At 28.3% G+C, this 17,028-nt stretch overlaps 1 protein-coding gene across 1 annotated transcript in view; it reads left to right on the top strand.

Moving 5' to 3' along the window:
• LOC111623105 (triple functional domain protein-like) overlaps positions 1 to 17,028 on the top strand; it is a 304,942-nt gene that overhangs the window by 223,880 nt on the left and 64,034 nt on the right. The window contains exon 39 of the mRNA XM_023365589.1: positions 10,979 to 11,065. Coding sequence (XP_023221357.1) covers positions 10,979 to 11,065 — 87 coding nt within the window. The remainder of the gene's footprint in view (positions 1 to 10,978; positions 11,066 to 17,028) is intronic.

The raw sequence follows: 17,028 nt of genomic DNA, 5'->3' as shown, positions 1-17,028 counted from the left end.
ATGCATTTTGGACTATTTTCCCGATAGAAAATAGTCCCTCATCAGTTGGTATTAACTAAAGGTAATGCTATATTAAAATTATATGAGGTAACAGTCAACTTAAAACTAAGCCTAAAGCTATACAATATAAAGATTGAAAACACCACTGTAACAGTATGAGTAGTAAGCATCATCAGTAGGTATTATCTAAAGGTGATGGTATATTTAAAATTATACAAGGTAAAGGTAAATTTAAAACTATGCCTAAAGCTATACAATATAAAGATGAAAACACTGTTATAACTGTATGAGCAGTAAGCATTATTAGTGTAGACAGGTGTAATAAATCTTCATGACTTTGCATGGTGGAGTGATGTACAGAGTGCTGATACAAAACAGTTATAAGTTAGACAATTATTGGTTTACAGTTATGAACTAAAGTTATACAGACAGATAATGTACATACTAAAAAACAGTAAGACGACAGAGTTGCAGATGCCAGCTTATAACAGGGTGCTGGGAGTGGTAGTGAGGAAGGTGTGTAACAGTCCATATCTGGTGTACAAGTGGTGACAACATATGAGACAATTACAAGTTCCCAACAGTTTTTAACAATATATAGTCGTAACATCACAAAGATATTTAGTTTTTTAAAAGATATAATTATGCCATCCTTTGTCAATTTTAACACCTAGATTATCATTAATTCTATTAACATTATTAATTTTTAAAATCTCTATATGCTCAAAATATTTGTTTATAGGTGTTAGTTTCAAATTTTATTGCTTTTATCATACTTTCATCAATTTCACATCCATAGAGATTGCAGTGTTTGGCAACTGCAGAGTATTCAGAATTGTATTTGATGGCATTTATGTGTTCTTTTATATGAACATTGAGACATCTTTTTGTTTCACCTACATAGGTCATAGGATTATTACAGTTAGAGTTAAACATGTATATCACGTTGCTTTTTTTAAGGACATCAACCATATTGTTTGGGTGGTTTGGTTGGATGTATTTTTGGGTTTTATTACAAGGTCAGGACTAAATTGATGTGGTACTGTTTAAGACCATTTTAATTTTCTCAAACATATTTTTGACATATGTAAGTTTAAAGAACTTTTTTGTATCATTGTTGTTAACGAGATTAGCAGTATGGACATTGGTGTTATTATTATACTTAAATTGTTTTAACCATTGTTAAATTGTTTTAACCATTGTTAAATTGTTTTTTGCATGTACAATCGTACATGTCTCCATCTTCAATATCCAATAGAGCTAAGTCATCTGTACCTGTTCTTTCTTAATTTAGGGTTACTTACGTTACTCCTATGCAAGTCTCTAACTGTAACTGATTTAGAACCAGCATGCACTGTAACTGATTTATAACCAGTTATTCTTTGCATTGTAAAATGACATTGTGCATGCGTCAGGAACTTCTGTTCAAACAAACCTGACCTGCCATCCGGGTCAGCGATTTTGAAAACATTGGTGCAATGGATTACCCATTGCACCAATGTTTGCAAAATGGACTTTACTATTGTCTTGTACTGTAAAATTTTTCAAAAGGAAGTCTGGAAATATTTCAAGAAGTAGCTTTGCAGTTTCAGAGACTAGGTTTAGAAAAGATTTTTGTACATATAACTATCATAAAAGTTTGATTTTGTAATTAATTTTTTTTGTTGTCTTAAAAAGTTTTACATTGAGAACAAATATCCCTCATTCAGAAAATAGGTCTTGCCCTTTGGGCAAGATTTGTTAAAGGAGAGGTACATTCAAAACAACAGTAGAAATTTTTATTCTTAAAATTTGTTGAAAAATTTTCTTGAATGAAATTGGATGAAACAGAAGTTGAATTGAATTATAGTATCCCTTGATTTTGACAATAAGGATCATATTAAAATAACTAAGTTTTTAATATAATTAACAATCAAAATCAATTAATTAAAAACTTAATGTAACACCTTAAGTTGTAAAACAAAACCAAGACTACAATAAAATAAATTTATGACAACTAATTTGACAAACAGCTAAAAGAAATAAGAAAACATGTAATATGAAGCAAAGTGGTTTGAATTGAATTAATTAATAAATAATCTTCTGAAATAATTATTTAATTTTTCTGTTTTAGGATGATATGCAATAATCATAAAATTATCAAATCACAATTTTGATTCCTATTAGTCCCCAATTGTTTTGGATAATCAATGCTCTACTGTAGTTTGCATATCAGGAATGCCAAGTTTGACTATTTTTTTACTTTAAGTTTTACTCTCTTTGTGCCAAAAAATATTTTCTGCTTTTTCAAACAATCTTCAACAAGAAAAAAATGACAGATTTCTTTTAGCTTTCTTTTGTTTAATTACTCTGATATATTGCTCTACATGTAAATGATACTGTCTCTTCTTCATTTTGTTTGACTTAAATCATTTAGAACATTAATTTTTTTTATTTTAATAAATTTAATTTTATTTAACAAATTAATTCAAAATATTATGATTTCAAGATTTTGACCTCCTTAACTTCCTAAATTATACAGCCTTGACCTTGGCCTAAAAATCTTTAATAATAGTTTTCAATAAAATGAACTAACTGCTGTTTCTGTAATGATATATAGTCAACTCATATTAATACATATGTTGTTGTGTCTTGCATGTCATTCCATGGTTGACACTAATGAAAATCTACTGTGTTTATATTATAATTATGTGTGTATGTGTGTGTGTGTTACTGTGAAAGACCAAAATTAGAGAATGTCAATATTCTCCTGTGAATGTTGACATGTACAAGGTGAAAGACCGAATATTTGGTTATATTATTATACATTTGAACAATCGCCAGTGTATGTTGACAAACACAGATAAGCTTTGGTGATGGTCGAAACGACACCTGAGAAACCAATGTTGACGGAGAGGTGACAGTCTGTCGCCAAATTCTTCGCTGTTTTCTTCTGCTCAAATTGGTGATACCGTACGAATACAAGTCCCTGATGTCAACAGTGGCCATACAGAAGCTCGAAATGTGTTGGCGGTTGTTGTTGAAATAGAAGACTCCGACTTTTATAGATTAGCAAACAAAAATGGCACCCTCAAGCAGCTTTATACTTGTAATCAGTTCGTAATTTGTAAAGAAAAGTTACTTTCCATAGATGAGCCTTTTTCTCAAGAAATGTTGCTGGAGAAGCAGCTGCAGATAATTCAAAAAGTGGAGGGCAAGGCTATACATGCTGTCATTGCAAAAAGAAGTGTTCCACAAATAAATGCAGTTGTAAAAGCAAGGGACTCTTGTGCAATTCAAAGTGTCATAACAGTTTAAGTTGTTGCAATNTAGTATTTTTCTCGCATGTGCATTGAAATTAATTTAAATAGCAATGTCATCAATGATTTGTATTGTGACAACAAATGACATAATTCAGAAGTTAGTGGCACTGAAATGACATGATTTCAGTGCCACTAACTTCTGAATTAGTAGTTTTGTCATTGATTGGTCAAGCCATTGACTTTCTTTAACATACAGACGGTCAACTCCCTATACTTCTTTATCTCTAATTTGTGGCCTACTTTTGTCGAGAAGGTTGTTTGGCAACTGAGTTAACATGTGGCAACCAGGACAAATATAAGTTTGAAATTGTTTGAGCCAAATTGTTCGAAAAACAGGGTTTGACTATGTTTAAAATACATTATAACTTGTTCAATTTGGAACATAATAAAATAAAAACTAACAAAACTTGTTTATTTCAGAAAAATTATTGGTCCTGACAAAGTTAAACCGTTTCTTTAAGACCAAAAACAAAATTAATTTATTACTACAAAATATTAATGATGCCATTTTTAATTTAGTAATATATTTTTGAAAATATTTTATTTCAGTTTGAATCAAATTTATAGGTTAAATGCAACAAAAAATCAAATTAATGAATATGATATGATAACAATAAATTAAAGTCTTTAAAATTCATTAAGTGTTCTACAATTTATACAAATGACTATTATTTCATAAATCATTGGTATTTTTTCCTCCAGTTGGCAATGCTTAATTTTTTTATTTTTTCACATCTTTCACTTTCTGCTCTTTATTCTATAGTGGTCATATTGGATTTGTCTTCTTAATGAACTTTTGGTTGTTTTGTTGTTGTTGTTATTAATAAAAATGTACATATTACTATTTAATGAGACAGGGATATGCATGAAGTTAAAAAAAAATATTTGGTAGTCAAAATAAAAATTTGATTGCCCAGGACATCCTGAGTTCTGATTGTCCCATAACTAAATCAGTTTTCTAAACTGCATGGAGCACTTATATATGTTACATATATATATATACAAGCTATCCTCATTAATTTGAACTCGGATAGTTTGAAATTCCATTAGTTTATAACTGTAGCATTTATTCCAGCTGAGGATATAGAGATTTACATGCTAGGAAATTTGATTAGTTTGAAATACATCTACATCAAAATTCTGTTTGAGCTGTGATGTGCTTATGTTAACTTGTTTATTTAGATCAAAGTGTTTCCATACTATAATAGAACAAGAACAACTGTAATCTGATCAACATGACTTTGCTTTTACAGTAACACATTTTTGGGTATTGCCTTATTCGTGACCTACGGTTTTTTTCTCTTAGCTCAAAATACAGCTGAATTTCAGGATTGCAGAATTGGGCTACAAGTAGCAGATTGAGTTATTTGTAGGGCTCTAAACTACTAGATTTGGGCAAGTTACTTCTTTTTTGGCTACTTTAAAAATAATTTGGGTTTTTATTACTTTTATACACCCATTTATTAGGTCCACACACAAAAAGGAATATTGAACATCCTGGCAATCTGCAAAAGTGTTTGTTTATTTTATAGTAGGTGCCAAATTAGAAAAATGGAGTATAAATTTTTATTGGATGTATTCAAAATTTATCAAAAAAAATCTTAAATGAAGTAAAGTTATACTTAATTATTAAAAGTAGCCATAACATTGTCTGGCACAATCATTTGGCAGTAAACTGGCATATTGTTTGGTATTAATAAGGAATCAAGTTATTCAATGTTCATATTTTTACTTAAAAACTCAAACAAAAAAGAATTCTGTGATTTAAAAACATGTCCAGAAAACTCTAATTGGTTACAATATTAACAATCACATCAAGAATTACATGCTAAAATTCTTTTTAATTTGTAAAATGACATTGTGCATGCGTCAGGAACTTCTGTTCAAACAAACCTGACCTGCCATCCGGGTCAGCGATTATAATTTGTTGTATGCAATGGATTACCCATTGCACCAATGTTTGCAAAATGGACTTTACTATTGTCTTGTACTGTAAAATTTTTCAAAAGGAAGTCTNAATTAAAGAATTTATTGATCAGGTTTTATCATCCATTAATCATTACAGCAGAATTGTTATTTATGAAGTCTATGGTTTATCTATACAGTCAAACCTCTATTTTTGAATATAATTTGTTCTTAAAAATTGTTTTAAAACTGAAACTGAAGCATTTGTAGGCATTTTTATGCAATTTGTAATATAATATTATATTAATAAATATTAAATAGTTATATCACACTTGTCAGGAGACAAAGAAAAAGTGCAATATATCCAGTGGTGTGATATAATCAGATATAAAAATTCTGAACTTATACTAAACAGATTATACATGCTATGGAATCTCTAGCCTCTATTCTTTTATCAGCAAGTGTTTCTGATGAATAAAATTCAGCATTTTTACAATACTGAATTTTATTCATGGTTATATCATATTAAATGACATTTATGTAAACATCGATACCACAAATACCCATTTAGCATTATTCTTTCTTTAACAATGACATTTAAAGAGAAATACTGTCCATATAAAAACAAAATAGCAGTTGCAATTTTATTATACAGTACTATATTTCATAATAAATTGCTTATTAAAAATTTATATTTTTTTAATAAAAATTATAAATACAGTAATTGAAAATTTAAAAAATAAATATTGAAAATATAATAGAACATCAAAACTTATAAAATTACAGAGTAAAAATTCTCTAAAAAGCAAAATAAAGTTACTACTAAATAAAAATTTTAGAACTTTTTGTTCAAAAATAAGATTTTTCCTTACACATTACTTTGTGAAGTTTCGAATTCAAAGAAACTTGTAAATGAGGAGACAGTACTTAAAACCAATAAATAGAAAACGTTTAATATCAAAAGAAAACATAAATGATGATTGATCTGTCCACCTGTTTTGCTTATTTATCTCTTGACCAACTTATTGTTTTACCTTTGGTGGTAGTTCAAAGGACTATGGTAGGAAAAATACCATATTTAATTGCAAAAAAAATTCAATGGCAATTGAAATCTTAAAATTTATTGACACAAGTCTTTTAAATTTTGGAAGACCCAAAAAAAAAAAAGGCAATATAATGAGGGGCTAGTGTATTATAATACATATTATATTATATTAATAAATGTTTGTTGTTTAATTTAACTTAACCATATTTAAACACAAATTCTTAGATGCCATTTATATTATGTGAATGTCAGTTAAAAATGTTTTGATTAACTAATTTGATTTAGGTTTGACTGTGGCATATACTGAAAAATGGAAATAGTATTTTTCTCGCATGTGCATTGAAATTAATTTAAATAGCAATGTCATCAATGATTTGTATTGTGACAACAAATGACATAATTCAGAAGTTAGTGGCACTGAAATGACATGATTTCAGTGCCACTAACTTCTGAATTAGTAGTTTTGTCATTGATTGGTCAAGCCATTGACTTTCTTTAACATACAGACGGTCAACTCCCTATACTTCTTTATCTCTAATTTGTGGCCTACTTTTGTCGAGAAGGTTGTTTGGCAACTGAGTTAACATGTGGCAACCAGGACAAATATAAGTTTGAAATTGTTTGAGCCAAATTGTTCGAAAAACAGGGTTTGACTATGTTTAAAATACATTATAACTTGTTCAATTTGGAACATAATAAAATAAAAACTAACAAAACTTGTTTATTTCAGAAAAATTATTGGTCCTGACAAAGTTAAACCGTTTCTTTAAGACCAAAAACAAAATTAATTTATTACTACAAAATATTAATGATGCCATTTTTAATTTAGTAATATATTTTTGAAAATATTTTATTTCAGTTTGAATCAAATTTATAGGTTAAATGCAACAAAAAATCAAATTAATGAATATGATATGATAACAATAAATTAAAGTCTTTAAAATTCATTAAGTGTTCTACAATTTATACAAATGACTATTATTTCATAAATCATTGGTATTTTTTCCTCCAGTTGGCAATGCTTAATTTTTTTATTTTTTCACATCTTTCACTTTCTGCTCTTTATTCTATAGTGGTCATATTGGATTTGTCTTCTTAATGAACTTTTGGTTGTTTTGTTGTTGTTGTTATTAATAAAAATGTACATATTACTATTTAATGAGACAGGGATATGCATGAAGTTAAAAAAAATATTTGGTAGTCAAAATAAAAATTTGATTGCCCAGGACATCCTGAGACAACTGCTAATTTCAAACCTTGCATTATATGATATGATATAAAACTAAATCTTTATGAATGGTCCCCATGTGTGTGTGTGTGTGTTTTAATCATTACTTCGTTAATAAAATATAATTGGTTTTTACTTAATAAAATTACTTTTTTATAAAATTACTAAAATGAATAATAGACTAAATTATTCAGTAGAAGTGAGTAAATTGCATTATTGATACCATTGTTCATATTTAAAATATTTAACCTTACTGTTAATTATAACAATGTTTTGAAGAATAATATTAAATTGGTTAATTTTAGAGATTTGGTATTAAAAGAAAAAATAAAGCAATAATTTTTTTAATACATCAAATACTTTGAAAAGTATAATTAATCCATTTGACATTTGTCTGTGGCATGTGCAAAATTGTTCATGCTTATGGTGACCTTGCATAAAAGATAAACTATTTAAGTATTTGATGATAAAACTGTTCACGTGCTTCAGTTCAAGTATTTCATTGCTTAGTCTGCACTTACCTTAAAAACTAAATTAATTTGAAAACAAGTTGTGGATTATTATATGAAAATATAATAATTTTCTATTTCTAAGATCAATAATAACAACAAATATTCTTCAACTAATAACGACAAATATCTATGATATTTGTCATTATTAGTTGCAAATCTATTCTTGAAATGTTATTTAAAGTATAATGTAAATGTGATATTTTTAATAGTTACGTAAATACAATGTCTATTTTTGATTCACCATTTATCATTTTATGAAAAATGGCATGTCTGTTCTTCATATTTTTATTGATATAATTTATGAAGAATATTGCATATTATCTACGAACGTCTTGCGTTTAAGACACTTCTAACACTACTTGGTATACGTTTTTACTTTTTAAAACATTCAGAACTGTTCCTAACGAAGAAAAAACATTCATATTTTTGACTTGTAATTTATTGTTGGACATTATATGTCTGTTTTGTTCTTAAATATACTTATTACAAAACATTTGTATGTTTAAAAACAGTAATTTAGAAAAAAGGTAAGAGAAAGCACAGTTACAGATATCTTCTTTTATGTGATAATGCATATCTGTCCTTAAACTTTAAGAAAAGTTTTAAAAATTAAGTAGTAGTAATTAAGATCACTGAGAAATTTTGAGCATTTTTCCTATCAAATTTTGAATTTAGTTATATTTAATTTTTATATAGTATATATTTAATTTATTCTCAAAATTACAGGCTCAGGATGAATCAAAATAGTATGATATAGTGCATTAGATACTCTGTAAATGCTTGAACTGTGGAAAAGTATATAGAATAAAAAATATCTTTTATTTTATATTTAACAATGGCTCTGTTCTAATATATATTTCTAGATAAAGAAGAATTTATATGATATGCTCCGTATATATTTTAATTGAGAACTTTCTGTTTCATATATATTTCTTTTGTTATATTTTCATTTTATCATTTAACAGTCAAGTAGCAGCCTTAAAGTTTTTATTGTAAAGTTTGTTTTATTATTGTTATTCAGAAGAAATTTTTTTGTTCTGTATGATGAAATATATAGAAAAGTTATCAAAATTATTCAAGATTTTTTAAATTATAATAGAGACTAACTTTCCTATACATTTTTTAAAATTAATCCAAATTTCAGTATATTACTTCAATTTTTACTAAATTCAAAAACAAAATGAAGATTTTTGTAATTTTGTAAAAAAAGAAAAAAAAATGTGATTTTTGACATACATTGTGAAAATAAATATCCATAACTTTCATTTTCAGAATATCTACAGGAAAACTTATTTAAACTGCAATTATAGAAACAAAAATTATCAAACTGAAGAATGACCTAAGTCTAAGCAGAAATACAGAATATGATCTGTTGGGGCAAAAAGCAATGGAGTTTATCATAAGACAAATGAGAACAGCACAGTTTTAAAGAACTACAACAAATTATATTAAGGCAAAAAACAATACAATCACAAGATTACCATACTACCTAATTTTCTAATGGTTTTCACCAAAAAAAAGTGTTGGGCTGATTGATCAGCGGCCAGCATATCAGCATCCCAACATTAATTCCTTTTTTCATAATTGTGCATTTTTCCCTTTTCATGTACTTTTAAATCTTCAAACTAACATGATCAACACTGACAGCATTATATGTTTTGAAGTAATACTTCTTGCTTTTTATAAGATTGACTGTCCAAAAATGTTCTTTATAGAAACATGATATTATATTAAGAATTTTTAACTACTTAGAGATTCTGAAAAGAAATTTGTGGGTAACAGCAGTTATTAAATGATGTAAATGCTATTTATCTTAATATATTGTCCAACTAGTTTAATTTGGTGATAATAGATAGTATTATCATCATTATTCAAGTTATTTTTTTACGAATTACTAAATTACTACTGAAAAATTTTTTTTTTATTTGAACATCTTGGGGATCTACAATGTTTTCCACTTTAATTCAGTTGATAATGATATTTTAAGGATAACCCTCCATAAGTTTTAGATCTTGATTAAAACAAGACCAAAAAAAAAAATTAATAGTGGTATCAAATCATTTTCTTTTATGAATAAGAAAATAATTTGCTACAGTTCTTGTACATGGTTTGATACATTTTGTTTTGTTACAAATACAGAACATTATATTAATTTAATTATAAAAATAAAAATTGATAGCATTGTTTATTGTAATTGTATTAAATTGCTTTCTTTTTATTGACAACTTTTTAAAATGATGTTTATAATAATAATGTGATTTTAATTAACATTGTAAGTGCAAATGTGAAGATTTTGATTATCATTAACTGAATTGTATTTATTTTCATTGATTAAAGATGTCATGATTCTTTTATTAACAAGACTTGTTTAAATTATAAATGTTGATAAAATAGCTAGCAATTAAGATTTTTTAGCATCAATGATCTTGTTTTATGTAATTTGAGTCATTTGACATTCAGATGAAAAATTGTACTTTTAAATGATATAATAGGAAATTTTTTAAAATATATATTCTAATCTACACAAAATAAGAACTTTTTCAAATGGACATTTTTATCAGTTACAATGTTTCAATAATGTGTGTCAATATATTTATAATTTCTTTTAACAATTCAGTGTCTTTTATTCTTTTTTTTTTCATTATTCTATTCTTACTCAGTTATTTTGTTGTTCTAAATTACTAATCTAGTAATTGAAGATATAACTTTTTATATTTAATGCTGAGTTAGCATCAACTATATAAAAATTTCTGTTTCAAAAGACCAGTTTTAATTTTTTACCGTTACAGTTAAAATTTTTAAATAATACAAAATAGTATTTGTATTATTTATTAAACAACAACTTTTTAATTATAGTTCTGATGTATGAAAATTTCTTATAGTTTAATTGTCGTTTTGAAAAATTAAACACACAATATTTTAGTTGTGTATTCTTATAACTTAAAAAACTTATTTACTAATTAAAGCCATTTTTCCCCCCCTTTAGTTGTTGAGTAGCAAGGAGGATATGGGAAATAAATCATCACTGCCTGGACAGTCTATTAAACAACCAACAGATGAACCTTTCAATGAGGTTAGTTTTTTAGAAATTATATTATTATTAATTTTGTAATCACAATACTATAAAACTAAGCTTGACATGTATTAATAAACAAGCATTATTATCAGATTTTAATCAGTAAATAAAATGGTTAATTAATTATAAAGATATTACATAATGTAGACTAAAGGTAGTATATTAAGCTGCCATCTTGTATTAATAAAAAACACAAACCTATGAACCTTGTAAATGAAATTCCAGCATAGTTTAATGCAGATAAAATACTAATGCTTTTGATCTACTTAAGAGATCTTCGGGTTACTGTGTTCCAAAAGTGTTTGTATTTTATCTGCATTAAACTATGATGGAATTTCATTTATAAGCAGTGGTGATTTTCAGCGGGTTCTCACGGGTTTGGCTGAACCCGTTGTTAACATTTTCAAAGTTTTCCAAACCCATTGTTAAACACGTAATATTTCTCAGTGGTTTTGTTTCTTTTAAAAACTATATTAAAATATATGTATTATACTCTGTAACACTACTAAACTAGAGCCTTATACCCTGGTCCATTGACCGTTTCAATCTCGACTGAAACGAGGTTCAATCGCGATCGACTTGAGAGAGTGCTCGAAACTATAGATCCAGTCATAATAGAGATCCCACAATCCCACGTGCACGAGAAAATACAAGATGGCTGCGGAACATGTGTTGGGCTATCAACAGTGAAATAAGAAAGATATTGTATTTCGAGAGACGATGACATCTGTCTATTGTTATAATAATACCTAATGATAAAATAAATGATTTAGAAAAGTTTTTCTTGTTTAACTGCTTTCTGTATGACTTTTTCTGATTAAAAAAAAGCCAATTTTTATGTTTATAAAATATTTTGAATGAAAAATATTAAAATATGTACAAAATAAACCATTTTGAACACTCTTTTTTATTATTTATCAAAAAAAATATAGTTCTAGCATAAACAATGTTAAATTTTAACTGACTTAATTTTGCAAACACATCTTTTTTATTTATATGGGTATCTTAAGGTCTGTTTTTGCACTAATGTTGCTAATGCACCATTTGAGCGAAAAAAAATTGTTAAGGTAAAATTTTCTGTTAGCAAACCCTTTGTTAAATATTTTGAATATCACCACTGTTTATAAGGTTCGTAGTTTGCATTTTTTATGACATACTTTATTCCAGTCTTACAGTGTTTGAACTATCTTGGATTAAATTTAATAATTAGAAGAATCACTTGGAAGATGAAATCAAATCAGAGCAGGATTCAAACCTACAGTTTCTGTTTACTGTGCAGATGTGTTGCCAGTTACAATAACTATTTGATCTTTGCTTCTTTAATCAGTCTACAATTAATTTAGAACAATAAGATAGAAAGGTTTGAGTTAGAAGAAATTGTGAGTTTGAATCTCACTCCAGATTCTTCTAAGATATTAATTTATTTCTAATTATTAAATTTAATACAAGATGGTGATTTAACCATCTACCTTTATTCCAAATTATGTAATATTAATTAGCCATATTTTATAGCCCAATTTAAAATCTTGTGTTATTATTTGTTTATTATTAAAATTTTGTTTATATTTGGGGAAGGTTTTAATCTCTAAAATATGAAATACAAATGTATTATTTGTAATAATTCAGTTATTATAGGAAAAGGTGGTAATATGGAACCACCCTATTTCGAACTGTTAATAAAGGCGAACTGTAGCGGATTGTGACTGAACTGAACTAGGCAGACATCCATAGCAAGGGGAAAACCCATTTTACTTCAGTTAAATCGTTGTCCATATTTAATCTGCAAATTTTGAAAAAAACAAATTTGCTGATTAAATATGGACAACGATTCAAAATTTGCAAGTTTTGAATGCTAAGTGAATTTAATTATTTTTAAAATATAAATCGTGTAGTTGTAGGTTCACTGGTGCATGTATTCCATTCCAGAGACTTAGGGGTACATATTAATCTGTGTGATGTTCACGTTTTTTAAAATTTGGTCTTGACAGACATAAGTTAATTCAAGATGGCGATGCGTGAAATACGGACCCCATTGGTGCTTTTACAGTAATATGGAACTCAACTCCTCCGAACTCTCTGTTTGCAAGCAGACATTCATCCAGAGCAATTTGGGAAAAAGACATTAGGTAGAAAGCCAATTATTCCTGAGAATATTGAAAAAGAGCTGCTGGAATATATATTGTTGATGGAGGTCATATTTTTCTATTATAAAAGCATTTTTGAGATAAAATACATTGGAGTAAATAATTTTGTAATTATTTAACATTTTTTGTACTTTTCTATTTGTTTTTGGCTACATTAAAGCATTTTTTGAAAATATACAGTAAGGTTCCATATTAACACCTGATTTTCTCTAAGCCTACTTTCTGACTTTTTGTACAGAAGCCTTCAAAAACCATACTTATAGTTACACTAGCGAAAAATCCAATTAGGAACATTTAGTTTAATAGTTAACAGTACTTTTCGCACAAAAAATGTGGGTGTAGTTAGGATACCTTGTTTACAATTCACTAAAATGTAATTGGGGTTCCATAATTCCACCTTCTCCTCTACTAATTTTAATTAATAATGACTTGAAAAAGTTTAAAAATAATATAATAAAATGATTTAATGGAGTGAAAAATTAAATGAAGAGAAAAGACAAGCTGTTTAAATAAAAATAGAATTTACATAGTTCTAATTATTAAGAAAAGGGGTGGATCCTGTCTAGATTATATAAGATGTAATGTCTCAGAGCATTTGAGAAAGAATAAGGAAACATCAAAGAAACATTTAATTCGGGAAAGTTATTACCATTCTGGTGCAAAATGCCTTAGATTCAAAACTTTCTATTTTCTGGAATAAAGTTGAAACGCTTTAAATTTTAAAAATGAAACTAACTGTCATACTACATGAATTTTTTAATCCAATATAGGATAGGATGTTAAAGGAAAGGCCTGACTCAAAGGTATAGCCTTGGGAAGGAAAGGGGGATAGGTATGGTTAGAGTATGAGGTGGGGTGGAAATGAAGAGGAAAGGAGAATCACAGAGCATCTGCCAGGAACCAATGGTGGAATGCAAATGATACAGAAGGGGCCGCATGTGGATAATATACATGTAAGAAGGTTAGACATGACAATTTACCATTTGGTGGGGGACAATCTATAGGTACCGCCATGACAATAGGAACCAAGAGAAAGATGGTAAGGTACAGTACAGTAAGAGCTGATAGATTTCAATATATAATGCTTATGATTTACAGGGTAATGCTTATTGCAAGAAAAATATGTAGTACTGTGGTAACATAAAACAGCAGGTAACCATAAACCAATGGTTATACATGTCACAAAGGATATACAAGTTTCAGTGGTAATACATATTACAATGGATAGACGAAATACAATGATTATACAATTTGCAATGGTTGTACGTATTACAATGGTAATCTTATTTCACTGGATATATAAATCACAATGGTTGAACATGATAATAAGGAGATCGATGATGCCATAGATAAACAAGATACAATACACTAGGCTAAGTAGAGGCTGAGTGGCAGTAGGGTAACACAGCAAAGAGGATATGGAGTTACAAGTTGCTTATGTTGGTCTGCTGGCAGTTCATAAGTTTAAGGTTGTGTACAGAGTTTGTAAAGGCATGGTAGATTTTCCTGTTGTCCATTGAATGCCAATATAATCAACCATAGATTCTGATAACTTAGCAATGTCTTGAAAATGGCTTACATATATACTACAAGCATAGCACAAAGAATTTTCTGCCTCTTATAATCTTAAATCATCAAAATGTAAGAAAAAATTAACTAGTGTTTTAATTTATTACAACAGTAGTGATTTTGTTTATACAGTAGAGTGTCGTTTATCCGAAAGTTGGATATCCAAAAGAATTCCAGTCAGCAAATTTAAATTTTCGCTAGTGCTGTGGCGCTGCAATCTTTGGCTATATCTTGGGCTACTCCAATATTTTTTTGGTTGGTATGTGTGTTTTAGCTGGCAGCACTGGCACTTTTGTGTGGTGTTTTTCTGAGGACTGTGTGTGGTGCTGAATCAAACATTTTTGATACTAGATCAACTTCTAAAGTATATTTTTTGGTTTTCATATTTTTCAATATATTTATTTTGTTTGTACAAAATAAAGAAATAATTTTTAACGATACAATAGCCATGATTATTATTTTAAAAAGTTTACGTTAAACTTAACATCAACGAAAATTCAACGTGAAGCGACACTCAACGGAGAAAAATTCAGCAAGGGGTAGGTTAATATATTTTTTCATACATAATCGGTTATCCAAACAACCCCAGTCCCCAATTGATTCGGATAAATGCTCTACTGTATATTCTTCATAGTTCTTTGGCAATGGTATTCTCTTATTCTGCATAATTCTTCAGATTTCAAAAGTACTAAGATGTTCCAGCAAATTATTTAATATCGTAAAATCGTTTTCGATCGTCTTTAACGATCTTTATCAGTTAAATAATAAAGTAAAAAGAACATTAAAGAAATAGAACATAAATTAAAATTACGAAAAAATAATAACTGTGCATGCGTTTGTAATGATGAACACTTAACGGAATGAATATAAAAAGATAGGGATATAAGAATATAAAAATAAATAAAAATAAAGAGCTCAACAGTTTCCTATTAAAAATTAATGTTTTGTAAAAATTACAGTTTAAAACTTACTTCCAACATGAACCAANAGATAGAGAGTGGTGTCCCTATGATTGATACAAGCAGTTTTCTCTTGAGCTTTATAAATCTCAAGCTTTTCGAGATGTTTGATGGAGTGCTTGTTAGACATTGGTCTAATGATGGAAGCTTGGTACCATATAACCTCAACTCCTTGCTGGTTGGCATAAGATGCTAAAACGGTGCTATCATTGTTCTTTCTAATAGAGTATTTATGTTCTTTGATTCTTTGTTCCAAGCTTCTCAAAGTAGCACCTATATAAACACTATCTGAATCAAAGCGACAGTCTTTGATTGGTATGGAGTAAATGCCGGAGGTAGCGATCTGGTTGTCATTTTTTTAATCATTTCTCAGTAACTTGTATACTGTGGGATTGCGGCGATATACGATCTGTAAATTATTGATGTTTGCGATATTCTCTATCATTTTTCTTAAGAAGGGATGATAGTTGATTACCGCCATGTGTTGATTGTTAATTAAGGAGACTGATTAGTTTTAATCTGAAAAGTTGCGATGAGTTTTTTTATAAGATTCTTTTGGTAACCATTCTGTTGTGCTATTTGTATAATGTACTCTAATTCCTTGTAAGTGTCAAGTATATTTGTGCAATGAGTAAAGGCTTGTTTGATTCACGATCAGAAAGTGGCATATTTAAAGTTTCTAGGATCCATTGAATTATATGGTATGATGATGTTATTCAGGCCCGGTTTTCTGTAGATGTTAGTGCATATTTTACCTCTTTTGCATATGATGTTGACGTCAAGGAAATGGACATTAGTAAAGCTTTCCTGGTCCAGTCGCAACTTTAAACTGTAATTATTATTATTGATGTTATTTAAGAAAGCAAGACTGTTGATATTATTTTTCCAAAGAATAAAATACATCGTCAACATATCTAGCAAAAAGAATAACTTCTTCCTTGAATTTCTATAATAAAGAATTTTCTAGCTGACATAAAACCAGATCGCAAAGTATGGACAACATAGGGCTGCCCATAGGAACTCCCCTGTTCTGTAGGAAAATATTTCCATTAAATTCAAAGAAGGATGTGTAACAGATTAAATCTGTGAGTTCCAGAATGTTCTTACGGTATTTTTCGAAATTCTTTATGTTGTTAAACATAAAGTCCCTTAGGGCACAGAAACACGGTAGTAGTTTTATAGATGGATGTAACGAATCAAAATCCATGATTGTCATATATTCATTGTCCTTGAGATCAATATCTTTGAACTTCTCTATTAGTTGCAGGGCATTAGTGATGGTATATGG

The sequence above is a fragment of the Centruroides sculpturatus genome, unplaced genomic scaffold (assembly GCF_000671375.1).
Source record: "Centruroides sculpturatus isolate CEXI.00-Female unplaced genomic scaffold, Cexi_2.0 scaffold144, whole genome shotgun sequence".
Taxonomy (NCBI): Eukaryota; Metazoa; Arthropoda; class Arachnida; order Scorpiones; family Buthidae; genus Centruroides; species Centruroides sculpturatus.
Note: the sequence above shows the minus strand (reverse complement) of the source record. Positions and strands in the feature narration are given on the sequence as shown.